The 22,963-nt window shown below is 33.4% G+C and overlaps 1 protein-coding gene across 1 annotated transcript in view; it reads left to right on the forward strand.

Moving 5' to 3' along the window:
- Positions 1-22,963, forward strand: part of LOC118972986 (cadherin-related family member 4-like) — a 105,538-nt gene that overhangs the window by 23,130 nt on the left and 59,445 nt on the right. Inside the window, exons 10-13 of the mRNA XM_037021451.2 lie at positions 6,721-6,833; positions 7,521-7,666; positions 12,972-13,152; positions 21,617-21,773. Coding sequence (XP_036877346.2) covers positions 6,721-6,833; positions 7,521-7,666; positions 12,972-13,152; positions 21,617-21,773 — 597 coding nt within the window. The remainder of the gene's footprint in view (positions 1-6,720; positions 6,834-7,520; positions 7,667-12,971; positions 13,153-21,616; positions 21,774-22,963) is intronic.

A 22,963-nucleotide genomic window follows, 5' to 3' on the forward strand; every position in this document is an offset into this window, starting at 1 on the left:
CTAAATTTTATGATTCTTAGTCTAATTCTCTGTAAAGTAAACAGATTTTTTTTTCCCATTTGGTCATACTTTGTCTAACAATTGGCTCATAAACGCTGCTTGGAGACTATGTTTGAAATAAAAGTTTAGGAAGGCAGCACGCTGGAGAATTTAGTTTGTATATAATAGTTTGTATATAGTTGTGGTGACTGGATTATAATGAGGCATTGATCCACAATCCTAGTTTAATTTTTTTGCTTATGTGAATTTTAGACTGAGGATAGAACACAACACAGGAAAAAATGTAATTTCTGGTTTATGGGTGTGTGAATATGTGTGGGGTGAGAGGGTCAAGACATGTGGATATGTGTGTTTATGGTGTGTGGGCAAACTATTTTTATGTGGGTTTAGGCCAGAATATGTGCATGTGTGTAAAGGGTGAGTATCTATATTAATATGAATTATAGTTATGTGTTTACATGTATAACCTTTATTATAAACAATTATAATATCTGGATTTTATTGTAAAAGTCAGTGGGAAAGAAAAACAAAACAAAAACTTGGAAAATTATTTTTTAAACAAGTCTAAAACCATATTAATAAAGGGACAAAGAAAGAAAAGGAGATTTTTTCCCTAAGAACATTTAATGGATTTTAGTCTAACATAAGCCAACTTTGTTTTTTCACTTACAGACAAAAATCAGTTAATATGCCCATCAAAATGGCTGTCATGTCTTCTTGCTAATGGCATTGAATATCCAATCTCCTAGGTTTTATCGTTTTCCTGGGAGTCAGAAATTGGATGTAAATTTTTAAATTTATAATGTCTTTACTAAATCCCTTTTAAAACCTTTAATATTCATCTTGAAAATGAGCCCAGTTATAAGCATGAGTGATAACAATGGAGAGGAACATGCTGATGCCCATAAAAATATGTCTTTGTCTAAAGCAGTGTCTTATTGTGCTACACAGAAAATCAATATAGAGATGAGATCAAATGGCTTCTTCCAAATAATTCAGTGCATGTGCCTCTGTTTGATACACTTCGTGACTATACAAGAGGGAATGACTTTTTTATATATTAGAAAAATCTGTGAACTATGAAACCAATAATAGCTATTTACCAAAAATGCTCTAATACTTAAAGCATAAAATCCTTTGGGAAAAATACAACTAAAAATGTGAAAGAATTTTCAGATTGTTTTTCAAGTGTGGAACTGAAAGAAGTTAACTTTTATTTTACGGGTACTGTCTTCACATAATTAATTTTGGTTTAGTTAAATCGTGCCAAATAATTGCGTCAAAACTGTCAGTTCAAAATCCATGATTTTTCAATAATATATTAACCATTTTTTGTGTGTTTCTTTTAAGTTTTTAATATTAAATTATTCAGTTAAAGCTACTGCCTACTTTGCTTTGGATTTGTCCAATGGTATTATTTCTAAGACTACAGAACCTCTTCTGGACTATGAAACAAATCCTAAGGTGAGAGTAGATGTAAAACTTAGTATTAAAATAGTACATAATTTTATATACGCCTCTTATAAATAAGAGTAATTTTCAATATTTTCAATAATTTTTTAAAAACTTACCTAAAGTGAAATGTTTTAAAGTACCAAATTTATATAATTCCATTTTCATATTCACATAGATCAAGCAGAAATTTACTTTAAGACAATAAATTTAGAAGCTTATTTAATTCATTTTAGTTTTTCCACTAGACTATATTTAAATATTATTTTAGATGTGTAAAAGAGAAGAGATTTTCTCTATGTTCAAAAGCATAGAACTGAGGCAATATTCTGGGTAATTCAATAAAAATACGCTTTTTACAGTTGTAAATTATCTGGAGAATTGCCTCTGGCTTTTCCTGACTATGCTTGATATGGAGATATACTATCTACTTGACTGTAGAGGTCTGGCCAAAGTCTTTTTTCCCCAACAATGTACTGGTTAAACTTCATATCTGCAAGCATTTGGAAAGGAGAGGTATAAGGGGATGGAAAAAAAACAAAGAATTTACTTTTCCTATCAAATCATTCTGGGGAAATGGGACCACTTAAATTTCAAATGTTTTCCAGTTTCTTTAAACATTTCTCAGTGTTTCCAGTAGTAGACTCATCAGGCATTTTTTTTTTTTTTAACATTATCTTACCTAGAACAAGCCTATATAAACTGCATATTTGACCAGGACTGAAAGACCAGGACTTTTCTCACTGTGTGGGAGCTATGAGAAAGAATGAGAAGCAACAAGTGCTTCTCCAGGACAACTGAATAATGGCTTATAATATTACTTTCTCCCTGTTATTATAGGATCATCTTTCATATTATCGACTTTGATGTTTTCCACTCTCTTGAAATTAAAGTGCCTTCATTCTTTTTTTTTCTTTGTTCTTTCATAGAACCCTGAGGATTTGTTCATTTACTCAGAACCTCATTAAGTCTTTCAATAATATTTTGTATTTTCCTCCATAAAATTTTGAATTTCTACACATTATATTGTGTGACACTCCTGAATGACTTGAATTTTAATGCCAAATATTTATTTTTGAATTGTTCTCCAGGGTTATAGAGGAAACTACTGTTTTTTTTTAATCTTGATCTTGAAAATAGCAACTTTGCTAACTCCTCATACTGATTACAGCAATTTTTACATTATCTTTGATTTTCTGTGTGTTAACATTCATAACATATCTGTGAAAAATAACAGATGTTTCTAATTCTTATAACTTTTTATGCCTATTATATGCCTTATTTTCCTGAGGAGGACTTCAAGAATGATCTTAATCAGAAGCGGTAATAGGAGGCAACATTGTCACAATTTTGGAAGTTAGTGTTTAAATGATGGGAATAAGAATGGTATTTGTTGTAGGGTTAATAAGTAACAAATTTTCCTTTATTCTTAGTTTGTTAAGAGTGTTTTATCAGGAATTTGATGTTTAATTTTTTAACATTTTTCTCCATCTGTTTAGAAAATGATATCACTTTTTAAAAATTTATTACAGTTCTGAGTTACTTTAATACATTTTCTATTTTTGTACCATCCTTATGTTTCTGGTATATAGCCAACCATACATGAGGTAGTTTTCAATGTAGATTGCTATATTCAATTTGTTAATATTTTCATTAATTTTGGGATTGTAATCCTGATTATTTCTCCTGTTTTTGCTGAGTAAAGCTCAGGATAGTTTGTTCACTCATTTTTCCCCCAACACATGAGCTCATCTTTAAAAGACCTTTACATGTTTACATATTTGGGCAGTGCTGCACATTGCCATTGCAGAGGAGTTTACCTTTTGACCCGGCCAGGCATCATTAGAATATAACTGCCCTCAGAAAAGTTTTTACGTTAATTTCATGGCTTGAGTATTCTTTGACCAAATGTTAGTATAATCTTAGGTATAATGAAGTTCTCTCTCTGGTTCTCTCTCTCTGTGATTCTCCTATAATTTCACTTCAGTGGTATTTTGGAAGGATTATGGAAAACGATTTTACTGTATCCACCAACCTGACCTAAAAGCAAATGTTTAACAAACTTTTACACTCCCTTGGTTTCCATATCCACCTTCCCTTTAGAATGTGATTTCCTCCATGGTAAGGTTATTTCTACTTAGTTCTTGTCTATAGTGTGCTGCACAGTGTGTCTCATATATATGTATATATATATATACCCTCAGTACTCATATTTATTGAATGAAAGCATGAACTCTATCTACCAATTTTAGGGATCTGTGGGCTTTGAAAGACTTAAAACATCCAGAAACAAATTTATTCATTGGTTTGAAACATTTTATTCAATATCTGCTGTATTCCAAGTACTATCCTGGCACTCTTACCCTGATTTCTAGACATCACACATTAATTTTTCTCTTATTTTTTTCTAAAGGAACAAAACACATTATGTTGAGTATGTGTTAGGCACTAGTAATGTGTTTTACAAATAATAACAATGCTTATGAGAAACCTGTGAAGTTCTCAGGGTGATAACCTCCATTTTACAGATGAAGACACTGAGTCCAAATAAATAACTTTCCCAAGATCATTCACCTAGTAAATGGATGAAACTGATTCCAGCACAAGCAGCCTAACTTTAATATGGGTCCTTTACCACTAGGTTACCTTGCCATTGGCTTATCATCTTTTCTAATAAGCTAGTCCTATCCTTCCTAATGATTTTATATTCTCCTCTAAGCTCCATATAGGCAGAAACTGTGTGTTGCTCATTTCAAACATTAGTGTTTGGTATTCAATGGATGTACTGAGAATGAATGAACAAATGAATCTATGTTTAACTCAAAACAGCTGGGCTGTCATAGGGAACCCCATTTTTTTACAACAGTATCCAAGAAAGGGAAAATTGACATATTTGAGGAACACCTTTTTATTTTTAATCACCCTTTTCCTTTGTCTTTTAAGCAGTTTATACATTTTTTTCTGAATAACAATTTACTTCAGTGGTAATATATTTTTGGCCATGCCATAATTTATTTAATATCCCTTGTAATCTTTAGTTTCTTTTCACTTGTTCGGAATATTCCTGAAATAGAAAGCTTGATAAGGTACAATCTTATAGAATTAAAAGCATTTTGAAGTGCTTTTGTTTATACACAAAATCTACTTTTTAATTACAGAATTCTATTTAATATAACAAAACTAAAGTCAGTCTTTGACTTTGTAAAACTTTTTACCTTATTATATAACATTTCTTAATTATTTAGACATTGGAATCAACTTTTTCAGTGAAGTTTTATAGATTTTTCTTGAGATTTCTAAAGTATCCATGATTTTTCAAATTTTTCCAAAAGTAATATTGTTGTTTAGCTTCACATAATTTTTTCCTAAAAGATGAAACTTAAGATATTCTTTTCTTATGGTAAAATTTTTATTGAAATATAATAGATATACAATATTATATTGGTTCCAAGTATCTAACATAGTGGTTTGACAGTTATATACATTATAAAATCCTCACCCCAACTAGTGTGGCTACTATCTGTCAATATAGAAAAATGTTACAGAATAATTGACTATATTCTCTATACTGTACTTTCATCCCTGTGACTAATTTATATTATGATCAAGATTTTGTGCCTCTTTATCCCCTTCACCTATTTCACCCATCCACCCCAACCCCTCCCACATGGAAAATACCAGTCACTTCTCAGTGTCTATGAGTCTATTGCTATTTTGTTCATTTTGCTTTGTTTTATTTTTAGATTCCACATATAAGTGAAGTCATATGATATTTGTCTTTCTCTGCCTGGCTTATTTCACTTAGCATAATACCTCCTAAGTCTGTCCATGCTCTCACAAATGGCAGGATTTATTTCTTTTTTTGACTGAATAATATTCCATTGTGTGTATATGTGCCACATCTTAATCCATTCATCTATTGATGGACACTTAGGTTGCTTCCATATCTTGGCTATTATAAATAATGAGGCAATAAACACAGGGATGCATATCTTTTTGAATTAGAGATTTTGTTTTTTTCAGATAAATTCCTAGAAGTAGAGTTACTACTGGTCATATGGTATCTCTACCTTTAGTTTTTGAGGGACTTTCACAGCTTTCCCCAGTGGCTACACCAATTTACATTCCCACCAACAATGCAAGAGGGTTCCAATTTTTTCACATCCTTGCCCGTATTTGTTATTTCTTGTCTTTTGGATAGTGACCATTCTAACTGGTATGAGGTAATAGCTCATTTGCATTTGGTTTTGATTGGCATTTCCCTGATGATTAGTGACATGGAACACCTTTTCATGTGCCTATTGGACAACTGTATTTCTTCTTTGGAGAAATTTTAGTTTTTTTTGGTGATGAGGAGTATGAGTTCTTTATATATTTTGGATGTTAACCCCTTGGATAAATTGCTACAAATATTTTCTCCCATACTGTAGGTTGCCTTTTTGTTCTGCTGATGGTGTCTTTTGCTGTACAGAAGAAGCTTTTTAGTTTGATGTAGTCCCACTTGTCCATTTTTGTGATTTTGTTTCCCTTGCCTAAGGAGATGTATCCAAGAAAAAGCTGGTTATGCTTATATTCAAGAGATTTTTGCCCATGTTTTCTTTTAAGAGTTTTATGGTTTCATGTCTTACATTTAGGCCTTTGATCCATTTTGAGTTGGCTTTTGTGTATGGAGTTAGACAGCAATCCCCTTTCATTCTCTTGCATGTAGCTCTCCCATTTTCCCAACAGCGGTCTTTCCCCCATTTTATATTCATGGCTCCTTTGTCTTATAATAATTAACCATATATGTGTGGGTTTATTTCTGCACTCTCTATTCTATTCCATTGATCTATGGATCTATTCTTGTGCCAATACCAAATTGTTTTGATTACTGTAGCTTTGTAGTGTAGTTTGAAGTCAGGAAGCATGACACCCCCAGCTTTGATTTTCTTTCTCAAGACTTAAGATACTTTTTTAGTTTGGTATTTCAACAAATTTAAATTGGCTTTACTGTGTTAGATGTAACATATCAAAACCAATGTTTGAAAATATGGTCAAAGTTCTATAACAATCAGTATGTAGCGTTAATCACAGAAATCTGTATGAGAGTATTCCTTTTGACAAATAACCATAAGATGATTTGGGAATACATCTACATTCTTATGCTTGCAACTTTTTAAAGTGTTTTTCAATTTTACTTTTAAAGCTTTTTTGTGTGTGTGTGTGGTAAGGGGAAACTGCATATTTTAAGCACTCAAAAAATATTCTGCCTTGTCTTATTTATTTTAGCAATTCCAGATAGTGGTTGCTGTGAGAAACAGAGAGAACCTGTCTCTGGAGTCTTGTGTTGGCACCATCACTATAAATATCAAGAATGTTAATGATGAGCGTCCTGTTCTTACGTAAGCAATGGGTGACCTAAATATTTAAATGACAAGATTTAACTTTAAATTTTTTTCTTAAAGGGGTAAATTTAAGTTTGCCATTACTTTCCTTGTCAGTTTTCTTACAAATATTCAGTGACATAGAAGGCAAACCTCTATGAGGCATGTGTTATTGTTCTTTTTATGTACAGTGGAAGTCAATATTGTTAATATGTTGTGCTTGAAATCATAGAAGAGAGCCAATTTATTTATTTTTTTATGGGAAACAACCCAAAGCTTTCTATTACCCTGCTATTTATCTTTAAGAAGTAAAATAATATAGCAAATGCACATTGATGATTTCATATTGCAAGAACTATATAGCCTTTAAAGAGAATTTGGGCAATAAGTCCTTGTGATATGGAAATAATTCCAAACATAAAATGAAAAAGTGTTTGCAGAAGTGTTTGTGGTATTTTGCTCTCTGGATAAAGTACACTTTATCAGTCAGTTGAAGGAATAAAGGAAGGGTACAGTTTGGAGGAAAAACATACATTTTATATATATAGTAACTTGTAAAAGAAAAAGATTCTTTTTTTTAAGGCTAGGGGATTGAAACGGTTATAAAATATGTATATTTGAAATTTAGAGTATTTGTTGTGTGACATAGATGTAAAGGGACATTTGTTTACACTAAGTGATAAAAAAATCTCTTTTGTCCCACAGATACATACCAGATGCACCTATAAATATTTATGAAAATCTGCCTGTTGGAACAAAGCTAGTCAAGTTGACAGCAACTGATAGAGATATAGGAGACTCAGTACATTATGAATTTATAGGTACACAAAAAGAATTTTCAATAAATGAAGGTATAAATTTTTGTTGCTAATCATTTCATGAAGTATAAAGTTTTCACTAGTTAGAAATAAGCATTATCATTCTATTAGAATTAAAGAATCTTTAAAATATTCAGCAGCATATTTAGCATATTTTATATAAGGTAAAAAGTGATTATTCCTTTCTTCTCAAAAGTATGGAAATAGTCTGTACAATCTGTCTACTCCAGGGAACTCCCAAACAATCCAGACCCACAGCAGGGTTCCCTGGGATTTTTATTGTTATGATTTTTTCTGAGAAGCAGATTTTCCCATTGAAAACATAAAACTAGCCAAAAAAATAGAATATTTATTCCATATCATACATTCTCATAAGTGCTTGGCATACATAATAATTCTTTGGTATTTTACTATCCTAATCCAATCCTCGGAGAAGGATCTTAATTTGCCACAGCTTAAGCAGTTAACAGAACCTGCACTTGAATTCAATCTGCTTGATTACAATACTTGTAACTCTAAATGTATTTTAAGTGACCAAAAGTTAAGAGTTAATGCCTCTAATAACTTATACATAATGCAAGGGAAAGGGAGAAATACAGTTTTCTCCTCTTCTTAAGAGGTGATTTTCACCTCTTACATTTTCACACATGAAAACAGCAGGGTTAAACACACTATCATATCAGTAGAAGGAGCCTATATCTCTATCATATCATGCAAGGAGTAGAATCTGAGAGAGGTGAGGAAGGTGGCCTATAGAGGGAAGGACCTATAGCAAGTCAGAGCTTAAGCAGAGATGGGTACCCAAGCTGATAATGAGGAAAAGAGAGTAGTGACATATAAGGGGATTAGTAAAATTAACTGTGTTAAAGGTAAATGAAGGCTGGTTTCTCCTGTCAGACATGTTCATTACAAATGCAGAAAGTGAACAAGTTAGAATGAGTGATATGAGGATGAATTAAAATAAAAAGTGTCAGACTAAATGAAGTTTTCATATGTATGTTAACAGGAAATGTGTAGGTGCATAAATAAATATTGATGCAATTGGATGTATACACATAAACACACAAATACATTCCTGTAGTTATGTTTGCTGAGAGAGAGAAAGAGCTAAGGAGGAAAATACCACAATAGCAATGAACAGACCTAGCACCTAGATACTGACTTCTCAATACCATTTTTACCCTAGAAGAACTTAGGGAAATAGCTCTTGTCATAACAGAAAGCTTGAAATATCTTGTCATAACAGAAAGCAAGAACATGCTCAAAGGATGATGTAGGTATGTTAAAAAGACACAGAAATCAGCTTGAATTGGCTGGCTGTAGCCAATTAAAGGGAAATTTGAACATCAGAATGAATAATAATAGTTGCTGATTATAACTATGTAAAATGGGTCACTACGAGTACATAAATACATAAATACATAAATAAATTGAACGTTTGATGGGGGAATAGGATGCTTACATATTTCCAAAGGACCTCACTATAAAATACTTAATAATTGCAAAGGGTAATATAGCAATTTTGGAGTAGAGAAAACTGGCAGACACCATCTTAGTTAAGTAATTGAAGTGAACATCAACAGTAATGAGAAAAACTGATAGCCTGCAATAAGAACGCATTATAACTAATGATTTTTTTATCCAAAACTGTATAACCCAAATCTTATCATGAGCAGATATTAGGCAAATCCAATTTGAGAAAAATTCTCCAAAATTACCAGCCTTTAATCTTCAAAATGATCATAAAATTTAAGGGGAGATTGAAGGATTTTCAAGATTGAAGGAGACTAAAGAGACATTACAATGTTTGGTTCTGAACTGGATCTTTTTGCTATAAAAATATCATTGAGACAATTGGTGAAACTTGGAAGGGGTTCTCAGTATTAGATATATTGGTGATGTCTGAATTTTGTTGTTTCTATAGTGGTAATAATGGAGAATGCTCTCAGGAAATATACATTAAAGTATTTGGAGATGATGAGACTTATTATCAAATAGTTCAGGAAAATAATTTTCCTACATGTTCGTGATTATTTAAAATTTTGATACTTATAAAGACTAAAAAATAGAAATGAGGAAAGAAAAAAAAGATGACAGGTATAGAAGAGAGTTAGAGAAGTGCCAATACCTTAAATCATGTTCTAAAAGTTCCTGAAGAAGCAAACAAAAGCAGTGGAACTTAACAAATATTTAAAAAGTATCATTTGAGAAATGTTCCTAAAATAAAAGAAGATTCAATGCTATATGTTTAAAAAAGACATACTAGGTGTCTGGAAAACCAACACAGACTGGATGAATCTTAGACATATTCTGGTAAACTATTAGATATTAAATAGGTAGAAAAAAATATCAAGCCCTTAGGCAAAAAGATTTAACACTTAGAGTGATCAATGAATTGGCAACAGACTTTTGTATAACCATTTTTCCACAAGTTAATAGAATAACATGTTTAGGAAATTCGAGGACACAAAATACGACTTAAGAAGTTTTTACATACAGAAATGACCTCATAGATAAAGAAAGCAGAAACAAATTTAAGGAACATGTAAGCACTCAGGAAATATTGTTCTATGAGTTTTTCCTGAAGAATTCACTAGAGAATGCATTTCACATAACCAAAAAAATGGAGAGATATCAGCATAAAAATGATGCTGAGAACTAAACATATATTTCCATATGGAACTAAAAATAAATAATATTTATAAAGGTCAGTATATTACACATAAAGGCTACAAGCTCTGCAAATATAGATGAAACATAATTATTTAAAAACAATTCACAATTAAAATATTAGGGTTTTTGTTTTTGTTGCTTTTGTTGCTTTTTATGTTTTTCTCTTTGCATATGTCACCTTATCTCATTCTACCCTGCCTGGAGCTAGAAGAATAAAAAACATTTATGTAGGAAAAAAATTGAAACATAGGAGCAATGTGAAGCTCAGCCTCGTAGATACTAAAACACATTAAAGTGCTTCTGAATTGTGAAGAGTGTGATATTTACAAATGCTTATAGAGAAGACATTTAGAACAGAATATAAAATCTTGACAAGAGAGCCTAATGATCAGGAAAGTGTGGTATTCAGTAACAGTGTAGAAAAAATAGACGTTTAAATAAATGATGTAGTAACTGGATAACATCAGGAAAAATAAAACATTTTTACAGTGTACACCAGACAACAATCAAATAGATATTTTTTTTACAAAATGCAACAAATGTAGAATAGGAGAAAATGCAAATGGATTTCTTTATAATCTGGGAAAAGTTTTGTGACTTTAACTCAAAATCCAGAAACTATAAGGGGATAGCTTGATTAATGTGACATAATCATCACATTAGCATCATGACAACAACATTTTTTTTTATGGCAAACAAATCACCTTATGGAGAGAAAAAATACAAATGAAAAATTGGGAAACATTTGAATATTAGAAGAAATAAAAGTAACAGTCATATATGAAATTAGACTAAGGATGAGAATCGATAGTTTAGAGGAGTTGCAAATGACTCTCAACCATATGAAAAGATGCCTAATCTTGCTCACAATAAATTTGAAAAATAAATGGTACTACACTGCTTCTAAAATGCTAGATTAGCAAAAATTCATGTTTGATATCTTCTGTTGGTGAAGCTGTGGAAAAACAAACCTCATATATTGCTGATGAGAATGAAAAATAGTACACCTACCAAGGGCAATTTGGCAGGATCTAGGAAATTTGCATGTGCATTTACATTTTGACTCTGCAATCGCCCGTCTAGAAAAGATCTCAAAATATCCTGGCAGAATGTAAAAAGACATATCCACATGCTCTTTATTGCAGAATTATTTAATAGCAAAGTTTGAAAGTATCTATGGGATACTGGTTGTAAAACTGTGATTTTTTATTATTCTACCTAGACAATGGAATAATATGCACCCCAAAAAAGAAATGAGTAACCTCTCTCTATATTATTATGTAATAATCTCCAAAATATATTAGGGGAAAAAGCATAGAGAAAAGTATGCATAGTGTATTGCCATTTAACTTATCAAGGAAAAAATACAATATTATAACAAAAGCTGTTCAGTGTTGGTGGAGAACCTTCTAAAGAGCATTGAGATATATCAATCAGTTACAAAGTATGGACTTAGTGATTATTTGCAAAGCAGCTGAAGTTCATAACACAATCCAAGAAATTTGATAATTACTAGATATATGATGATGCTAAAAAATTAATGTGATGTTTTTAGGTATACTAGTTATATCATACTTATATTTTAAAAGAAGAATTCTTCGTCTTTAAGAATAGATAAGAAAATACAAATGAAATGACATGTTGTTAGGGATTTTCTCCAAAATAACCCAGGTAAGGAAAAAAGTAGGCAATACTACAGATGAAACACAATTGCCCATGTATTGTAACTGTTGAAGATAGTAATGTGTATGAGGGGGGTTAATGTATTATTCTCTTGTACTATATGTGAGGTTTTAAAATAAAAATGATCTTATTCAGGAAAATAAGATGCCCTACCAAAATGGAAATATCCAATTAATATTTTCAATTGCAATAAACTTTATCTTTTAAATAACAGAATTTAAAAGTGGATGGAATATAGTAAAGATATTAAGAATTTCTTTTATTGCATTCAGTCCACTTATGTTCTTCCCCTCCCCACATACACATGTCCAACCAACCAGAATATGTGTTTATCAGTTCTACCTGGTAGCTATGAATTTAAATCTTTTCTTTCCATCACTATTGGAATTTAACATCTCTCACTCAATCTTCAGCAGTTCAGTTTACTTTTTTCTCTCATCTGTTCTTGTATAGTTTTTGCCTTTCCATGTGCTGTTCCACCTGCCTGGAGTGTCTGTCCTATTTTTTTTTTTTTTGCTCCTTCAGCTTTACTTTGCCATTAACTCTCTCCTTGCAACATCCACTCCACTCCAATCTTCTCTGCCTGGATTTCCTGTGCTCACTTTTCAATATTCAGTCTAGGCTTTGCATGCACCCCTCAGCCCAACCCACCATCACCCTGCTGTTTTCTGATCTATGCAGTTTAGAAGGCTTCTCTTTCCCTGTCACTAACTATTCTCCAAAGATCTTAAATGGTGAATGTTTCATGAGTTTCATCAGGTCAGCAACTCCGATTTGTCCTTTAATTTATTCCTAGAATTATTTTATCCATGTTATTTTTTATTATATTTTAAAAATAGCTTTGATGAGATATAATTCTTATACCATGCAGTTCACCCCTCTAACCATCACTACAATTTAACATTTTATATCTATGTCATTTTAATGCATAATATATTCATCTGGTGAATGTTGAATAAATTTGCATTTGTCTGTCCTTTAGACTCAGGAGAGGTCATGACTGCCTATCCTTTGGATTATGAAGATGCAGCCACCCCACATTCTTGGATATTATATTTTAGAGTTTATGACAATGGACGAGTGCATTCCACAACTGGAACACTCACAGTGATTCTACAAGATGTCAATGACAATCCACCTCATTGCCCTCGAGATATTTACGCGTAAGTTACTGTAGCAAATTTGGCCTTCAGATTTTGGCATATATATAAGAAAAAAGGACAGAAAAATACATAGGTGACCAACATACTATTCCTGGGATGAAGAAGTCCTTTATTCCTTCCTTACTATATTTTCAAACAATTGCAGCATCTCATTTTTCCTCCCTGGTACAATTGGAGCTGTTTTAGTTTGTCTCTAAAGATTATGAGCATTAAAGCTCACAAGAACCTCAAAGAATGGCTTTCATCTAACCTCTTGTTTTCAGATGGTAAAACAACCATCACATTAAAAAACATCTATATATATTTGTATACATACAGAGTTATAATTCATTTCTAAAAATTTTATTGATATTAATTTAAAGATAGCTCTAAGGCCACATGCAAATTTACCTTCCTTGATGTGGCTTTATGATTACCTAGAGATTTTAAAATGCAGGCATGTTATTCCCATTACATAAATGGAGTACCAAATCTGTAAGATTTCATTTACTTACAAATTTTTATATAGTGATTAGCAGAGGACTAGATCCTGAAACCAAGATTTTGGGTCCTTAGTACATTTTTCTTTACAGAACCCCTGATTGCTCAGAAAATTCTTAGCCCAGTCTGGGAGTATCCTGGTAACATACTCTCCTTTGATATTATAGTTACATATTTCATTCCAAAGGCATTTGTAATAATCCATCCCTGAGGAACACCACAGAAATCTGCTCTTAATATTATCAAGCAACTGAAGACAATCTAGATAGAGCTAAAATCAACTATATGGAGTAAAACTTTGACAGTCCTACAAGTTGAGCAACAATAGCTCCTGTTTAAGCAGAATTTTCACTTACATAACAGAAATGATGTTTTATACAATGCTATAAAACCTTTTCATTGGTCTGCTCTTGAATAACATCTCTCACATAAAACAATACTTTATGAATATTATTGTGGCATATATTTGATCCCTGTATAGTGACAAAACATAGGCCAGAATCTACATATAGAAGCAGTGCCATTGCTCTGTTGTAGTTTAAAAATCAACTTTTACTCATAAATATTTTGTCAGAGATAAGTTTTAATGAAAAATCAAGAGGGAGAAATAATGAAAAATGATCCTGTAGCCACTCCAATTATAGTTTTCTCTCACTTTCTATTCCAGCTAGTAGTTTACAGATTCTTGCTGGAGGAATATAAGATTTTTTGGTTTCTAGAACATTATGTTAACAAATTAGACAATTCATCTTTTACTTCACTATTTATTTCAAACCTAAGGTATTTTAAGTAATTAAAATAAGAAATATTCTTTTAAAACAGAAAACAATTAAAGTCATAACTCTCTTTATTGATGCTTAACATTAGTTTCTGTAACAACCATAACAAGAGCAATGAACCCAATAAATCCAATAAGCATTTCTTTGTCACTTATTCATAGAGCAGTAAGGGTCCATTGGCTCTACTGAGTGGCATTCCTCCAGGCTGTGACTTAGGGATTCTGGTTTATTGGATCCTCTGCCTTTGCCATGTTGCCTTTTGCTACCAACCACATGGAGAAATAACAAAAAGTGAGAGCATGTGGAAGGTGCTAAATTCTCAGTTACCTTGCATAGACGGATATGTCTTCCACTTATGTTTCACTTCCAACATACCCTCCTGTTCCCCTGAACAAAGAGCCAATTTGTGGAAGTTTTAGGGAAACAGATATACAAAAAGAGCCAAATGAATATTGGTAAAAGTTAACAGTTCCTGCTAACTGTCAAACAGATTTAATGGACAGCCAGTGGTAGGCTATCATAGCTTGAGGAATGCATAGAGCTGATCAATGCATTAGTTCATCTCTAATATATATTTAAAAAATTTACTAACAACAAGACAGTTTTATATACCATGAAAATGAAGAAATCATACTGCACAGGGAAGCAGAAGGTTAAGGATCCGTTCATTTCTTCAGGAGCCTGTGTTGTTCTTTTTTTAATTAATTAATTATTTAATTATTTTTGGTATCATTAATATACACTTAAGATGAACAACATTGTCGTTGCTATACTGCCTTCCCTGTGCCCCCCCCATATTATGTGTGCTAATCGTAATGCCCTTTTCCCCCCTTGTCCCTCCCTTCCCACCCATCCTCCCCAATCCCTTTCACTTTGGTAAATGTTAGTCTGTTATTGGGTTCTGTGAGTCTCCTGCTGTTTTGTTCCTCAATTTTTGCTTTGTTCTTCTACTCCACATATGAGTGAAATCAATTGATACTTGTCTTTTTCCACCTGGCTTATTTCACTGAGCATAATACCCTCTAGCTCCATCCATGTTGTTGCAAATGGTAGGATTTGTTTTCTTCTTATGGCTGAATAATATTCCATTGCGTATATGTACCACATCTTCTTTATCCATTCATCTACTGATGGACACTTAAGTTGCTTCCATTTCTTGGCTATTGTAAATAGTGCTGCGATAAACACAGGGGTGCATATGTCTTTTTTAACCTGGGCTTCTGCATTCTTAGGGTAAATTCCTAGAAGTGGCATTCCTGGGTCAAATGGTATTTCTATTTTGAGCTTTTTGAGGAACCTCCATACTGCTTTGCACAGTTGTTGAATTAATTTACATTCTCACCAGCAGTGTAGGAGGGTTCCCCTTTCTCCACATCCTCACCAACATTTTTTGTTGTTTGTTTCAGATATTGGCCATCCTAACTGGTGTGAGGTGATATTACATTGTGGTTTTAATTTGCATTTCTCTGATGATTAGCGATGTGGAGCATCTTTTCATGGGCATGTTAGTGATCAGAATTTCTTCTTTGGAGAAGTGTCTGTTCAGATCCTGTGCCCATTTTTTAATTGGATTATTTGCTCTTTGTTTGTTGAGGTGCATGTGTTCTTTGTATATTTTGGATGTCAACCCTTGATGGTGTCCTTTGCTGGACAGAAGCTTTTTAGTTTGATATAGTCCCACTTGTTCATCTATGCTTTTGTTACCCTTGCCCAGGGAAATATGTTCATGAAGAAATTGCTCATGTTTATATTCAAGAGAGTTTTGCCTATATTTTCTTCTAAGAGTTTTATGGTTTCATGACTTCAGATCTTTGATCCATTTTGAGTTTACTTTTGTATATGGAGTTAGACAGTAATCCAGTTCCATTCTCTTACATGTAGCTGTCCAGTTTTGTCAACACCAGCTGTTGAAGAGGCTGTCATTTCCCAATTGTATATCCGTGCCTTCTTTATCATATATTAATTGACCATGTATGCATGGGTTAATATCTGGACTCTATTCTGTTCCTCTGGTCTATGGGTCTGTACTTGTGCAAGTATCAAATTGTCTTGATTACTGTGGCTTTGTAGTAGAACTGGAAGTTGGGAAGCAAGATTCTCTGCTTTATTCTTCCTTCTCAAGATTGCTTTGGCTATTTGGGGTATTTTGTGGTTCCATATGAATTTTAGAACTATTTGTTTCAGTTCATTGAAGAATGCTGTTGGTATTTTGATAGAGATTGCCTTGAATGTGTATATTGCTTTAGGCCGGATGGCCATTTTAACAATATTAATTCTTCCTACCCAAGAGCATGAAATGAATTTCCATTTATTAGTATCCTCTTTAATTTCTCTTAGGAGTGTCTTGTAGCTTTCAGGGTATAGGTCTTTCACTTCCTTGGTTAGAATTATTCCTGGTGTTTTATTCTTTTTGATGTAATTGTTAATGGAATTGTTTTCCTGATTTCTCTTTCTGCTAGTTCATCATTACTGTACAGGAATGCACCATATTTCTGTGTATTAATTTTGTATCCTGCAGCTTTGCTGAATTCAGATATTAGTTCTAGTAATTTTGGAGTGGATTCTTTAGTTTTTTTTAAGTAGAATATCATGTCATCTACAAACAGTGACAGTTTGACTTCTTCCTTGCCAGTATGGATGCCTTTTATTTCTTTGTGTTGTCGAATTGCCATGGCTAGGACCTGCAGAACTATGTTGAATAAAGCTGGGAGAGTGGGCATCCTTGTCTTATTCCTAATCTTACAGGAAAAGATTTCAGCTTCTCACTGTTAAGTATGATATTTGCTGTGGGTTTGTCATATATGGCCTTTATTATGTTGAAGTACTTGCCTCTATACCCATTTTGTTGAGAGTTTTCATCATGAATGGATGTTAATTTTGTCAAATGCTTTTTCAGCTTCTATGGAGATGATTATGTGGTTTTTGCCCTTTTTGTTGATGTGGTGGATGATGTTGATGGATTTTCGAATGTTGTACCATCCTTGCATCCCTGAGATGAATCCTACTTGATCATTGTGTTTGATCCTTTTGATGTATTTTTTAATTCAGTTTGCTAATATTTTGTTGAGTATTTTTGCATGTATGTTCATCATGGATATTGGTTTGTAATTTTCTTCTTTTGTGGGGTCTTTGCCTGGATTTGGTATTAAAGTGATGATGTCTTCATAGAATCAGTTTGGAAGTAGTCCCTCCTCTGTTATTTTTTGGAACACTTTAAGGAGAATGGGTATTATGTCTTCTCTAAATGTCTGATAAAATTCAGCAGTGAATCCATCGGGTACAGGAGTTTTGTTCTTTGGTAGTATTTTGATTACTGATTCAATTTCATTGCTGGTAATTGGTCTGTTTAGATTTTCTGTTTCTTCCTGGGTCAGTCTTGGAAGGTTGTATTTTTCTAAAAAGTTGTCAATTTCTTCTAGGTTATCCAGTTTGTTAACATATAGATTTTCATAGTATTCTCTAATAATTCTTTGTATTTCTGTGGTGTCTGTCATGATTTTTCCTTTTTTTCTGATTCTGTATATGTATGTAGATTCTCTTTTTCTCTTCATAAGTCTGGCTAGGCGTTGTTTATTTTGTTTATTTTCTCAAAGAACCAGCTTTTGATTTCATTAATTTTTTCTACTGTTTTATTCTTCTCAATTTTATTCATTTATTTTCTGATCTTTATTATGTCCCTCCTTCTGCTGACTTTGGGTCGCAATTGTTCTTCTTTTCCCAGTATCAATACTTGTGAGTTTAGACTATTCATTTAGGATTGTTCTTTCTTCTTTAAATAGGCCTGGATTGCTATATACTTCCTTCATAGAATTGTCTTTGCTGTGTCCCACAGAAGTTGGGGTGTTGTGCTGTTGTTTTCATTTGTCTCTATATGTTGCATGATCTCTGTTTTACTTTAGTCATTGGTCCATTGATTATTTAGGAGCATGTTGTTAAGCAGCCATGTGTTTGTGAGCCTTTTTGTTCTTTTTTTGTACAATTTATTTCTAGTTTTATACTTTTGGGATCTGAGAAACTGGTTGGTACACTTTCAATCTTTTTGAATTTACCGAGGCTCTTTTTGTGGCCTAGTATATGTTCTGTTCTTGAAAATGTTCCATGTGCACTTGTGAAGAATGTGCATCCTGCTGCCTTTGGCTGTAGAGTTCTGTTGATGTCTGTTAGGTCCATCTGTTCTGATGTCGTTCAGTGCCTCTTTCTCCTTACTTATTTTCTGTCTTGTTGATCTGTCCTTTGGAGTGAGTGGTGTGTTGAAATCTCCTAGAATGAATGCATTACATTCTATTTCCCTTTTTATTTTGTTAATATTTGTTTCACATATGTATGTGCTCCTGTGTTGGGTGCATAGTTATTTATAATGGTTATATCCTCTTGTTGGATTGGCCCATTTAACCTTATGTAATGTCCTTCTTTGTCTCTTGTGACATTCTTTGTTTTGAAGTCTATTTTGTCTGATATAAGTACTGCAACTCCTGCTTTTTTCTCCTTTTTAGTTGCATGAAATATGTTTTCCATCTCTTCACTTTTAGTCTGTGTATGTCTTTGGGTTTGAAGTGAATCTCTTGTAGGCAGCATATAGTTGGGTCTTGTTTTTTTATCCATTCAGTGATTATACATCTTCTGATTGATGGATTCAGACCATTTACATTTAGGGTGATTATAGATAGGTATGTACTTATTGCCATTGCATGCTTTGGATTAGTGGTTACCAAAGGTTCAAGGGTAACTTCCTTACTATCTAAGTGTCTAAATTAAGTCACTTAGTATGCTATTACAAACACAATCTAAAAGTTCCTTTTTTTCCCCCCTCTTTTTCTTCCTCCTCCATTAGGTATCATATTCTGTACTCTTTGTCCTTTACTTTTTATTACCTCTGGTGACAGCTATTAAACCTTAGGAACACTTCCATCTATAGCAGTCCCTCCAAAATACACTGTAAAGACAGTTTGTGGGAGGTTAGTTCCCCCAGCTTTTGCTTATCTGGAAATTGTTTAATCCCTCCTTCAAATTTAAATGATAATTTTGCTGGATAAAGTATTCTTGGTTTGAGGTACTTCTGCTTCATTGCATTAAATATGTCATGCCACTCCCTTCAGGCCTGTAAGGTTTCTGCTGAGAAATCTGATGATAACCTGATGGGTTTTCCTTTGTGTGTGATCTTATTTCTCTCTCTGGATGCTTTTAATAGTCTGTCCTTACCCTTTATCTTTGCCATTTTCATTATTGTATGTCTTGGTGGTGTCCTCCTTGGGTCCCCTGTGTTGGGAGATCTGTGCACCTCCATGGACTGAGAGACTATCTCTTTCCCCAGATTGGGGAAGTTTTTAGCAATTACCTCCTCAAAGACACTTTCTATCCCTTTTGCTCTCTTTTTTTCTGGTACCCCTTTAATAAAAATATTGTTCCATTTGGTTTGGTCACACAGTTCTCTGTATTTTTTCATTCTTGGAGATCCTTTTTTCTCTCTGTGCCTCAGCTTCTTTGTATTCCTCTTTCCTACTTTCTATTCATTTATCATCTCCTCCATCATATCTAATCTGCTTTTAATACCCTCCATTGTTTTCTTCAATGATTGGATCTTTGTCCTGAATTCATTCCTGAGTTCTTGAATATTTTCTGTACCTCCATGAGCATGTTAATGATTTTTATTTTGAAATTTCTTTTAGGAAGATTCATGAGGTCAATTTCACTTGACTATTTCTCTCGTGTATTCATAATTTTGTTTGGAATCAGTTTCCTTTGACATTTCATAATTTGTCTCTGGTGCCCTGTAGTGCCCAGAAGCTCTACTCTCTGGAGCTGCTCAGCCCCTGGAACAATGTCGCATTTTGCAGGGGAGCGGTGTTGGTGTTTGAGGGGAGGAAAGAGCTGTTTCCTGCTTCCTGGCTGCTATACCTGTCTCCACTGCCAGAACCAGTGGGCTGAACACATAGGTGTAAGCCTCTATGCTTGGTGTTTGTAGCTGCTATAGGCAGGGCTTCCCTCTGGCTGGCCTGATGCCACGGCAGGCATTGCCATTTTGTGAACCTGAGCGAGGTGAAGTCTAGCCAGGAGAAAGACACAGGAGGCTGCCTATCACATTGGGGGGCCTTGGAGCTGCATAGCAAGCCAGGGGAATGGAGCACCTGAAGATCATTTAAGCTCCCAACCTGCTGGGCAGAGTGCACCTGGACAATTTTGTCTACCTGTTCTTTCTCCTGAGCAGTAAGCTCTGTGCAATCCTTGCCCCTTTAGCAGCCCTCTCACTTTTAGGACCTCTCTCAGACTGCCTACCCAGATCAGCTGGATATGAATCCTTGTTTTCTACAAGCAGTTGGTATCTCTGTCTCTCCAAGTATCCTGCCTGCCTTAGCTTTCCAACCACACTAAATCACCAAAGCACCATGAAATGTAGGTTCATGGTGCCAGAGCAGATCTCCAGGACTAGGTGTTCAACAGTCTCAGGCCTCCACTCCCTCCCCACTCTGTTTCTCTTCCTCCTTTCAGTGAGCTAGGGTTGGGGAAGGGCTTGGGACCCACCAGGTCACAGCTTTGGTACGTTACCCTGTTCCGTGAGTTTTGCTCTTTTCTCCAGGTGTATGCAGTCTGGTGCCGCCTTCTTTCATGCTGTTCTTTCAGGATTCATTATATGAAATATATTTTCATATTATATGTGGTTTTAAGAGGAGGTCTCTGTCTCACCTCTCACGCTGCCATCTTTAATCCAGTCTAGCCTGTGTCTCTTTGTCATTTAACTTCTCTAGTTCTTAGTTTCCGTATTTTTCAAAAGGGGACAATAATTGAAGTGCCTAAAGGCAAAAGTTTGGAGCAAGTAATTTCAGATGAGTTTCAGCTCTTGAATTTATAAATATAAAATTATGAATTTGAGGTACAAACTGACATTTTCCAATTATAATTAAGTATTTATCTTACTAATTTTGCTGCTTATTACTGTAACATAATACTAGCTCATTTTCCCTAGGCTTTAGAAAGGATGCCAAATTATTTCTTATATTTCAGAATTTTTCACCAACATTGTAATTTTATTATTGGCAGAAGTGATAATGCAAAGTATGAGCACATTTTTAAATGAATTTTAGATTAAGTGTCATTTCTATTTTAAATTAAGTATCATCTGCATGCAAAATTTTAAATTTTAAATGTATTTTAAATTAAGGATATTAACACACTAAACTACAATTTTTCTCCTGTTTTACTTATTACAGAATTGAACTTCCTGAAAATATTCCAGTTGAAACTCTTGTAGTCTGTCTAATTTGTACAGATAAGGATGGAACTGTTCCTAATAACAATATCACTTATAATTTGATCAAGGATACTTTTTCAAATGAAACCTTTACTCTCACAAACAATGAACTGAGAGTAAGTATTGTAAAGTTGTACTGTGATTGCAGGCCTGTGATCAAACTTAGATTAAAAAATATTTTTATTATTGCAACATTACAATTTTTATTATCTTACTGAACTACAGTAGTTCAAATAGCTGATGGCAGATTTCGTTCCTGTATTTTCAAATGAACCTTAAATAGCTAACAAAATATCTCAGTTTGGGGTGATGCTGGAATGCAATTTTGATCTTGGGAACTGAACTAGGAAGGCTATAAATTTCCTAGAACAAACGGTTCTGTGACAAAGTATTTGCTATTCCTTTGGGATGTGTTGAATTTACCACAATTGTTGTGAATAAGTGTAATGAATAACTATTGAACATTATATAAGATAGAATAATGAAAATTTTATTACTATATCTTAGAATACACAACAGCTTACATATTTTACCAAGTCATGATAAGTTTTATTTTTAACAATTTCTGAGACCAAAGACAAACTATATGTTTCTATATTCATATATTTTTAATAGAATATACAGGGTTGGTTTTTTTTACCAGTAATGAAATAGAACTGGTAATCAAAAAACTGCCTAAAAACAAACCTGAGGTCCAGATGGCTTCACAGCTGAATTTTATCAAACATTTAATGAAGAGCTAATATCTATCCTTCTTAAAGTCTTCCAAAAATTTAAGAGGAAGGAATACTCCCAAATGCACTCTATGAGGCCAGTATCACACTAATATGAAAATCAGACAAAGACACCATACAAAAATAAAATATCCAATAAAAAGAAAAAGACTAATATCCCTGGTAAAAACATAGATGTAAAAATCCTCAACAAATCATTAGCAAACCGAATACAAGAATACATCAAAAAGATCGTCCATCATCATCAAGTGGGATTTATTCCAGGGATGCAAGGATGATACAATGTTTATCAATCAATCAATATTATATACCACATCAACACAAAGGACAAAAATCACATGATCATCTCAAAGATGCTGGAAAAGCAATTGACAAAATTCAATATCCACTCATGATAAAAACTCTTAACAAAATGTTTATGGAGTTACCTACCACAACATGATAAAGACCATATATGACAAACCCACAGCAAACATCAGACTTCATAGCCAAAAGTTGAAAGCTTTTCCTCAAAGATTAGGATAAGACAAGGATTCCCATTCTCACCACTCTTATTCAGCATAATTCTGGAG

This window comes from Manis javanica, chromosome 6 (genome assembly GCF_040802235.1).
Source record: "Manis javanica isolate MJ-LG chromosome 6, MJ_LKY, whole genome shotgun sequence".
NCBI classification, from domain to species: Eukaryota; Metazoa; Chordata; class Mammalia; order Pholidota; family Manidae; genus Manis; species Manis javanica.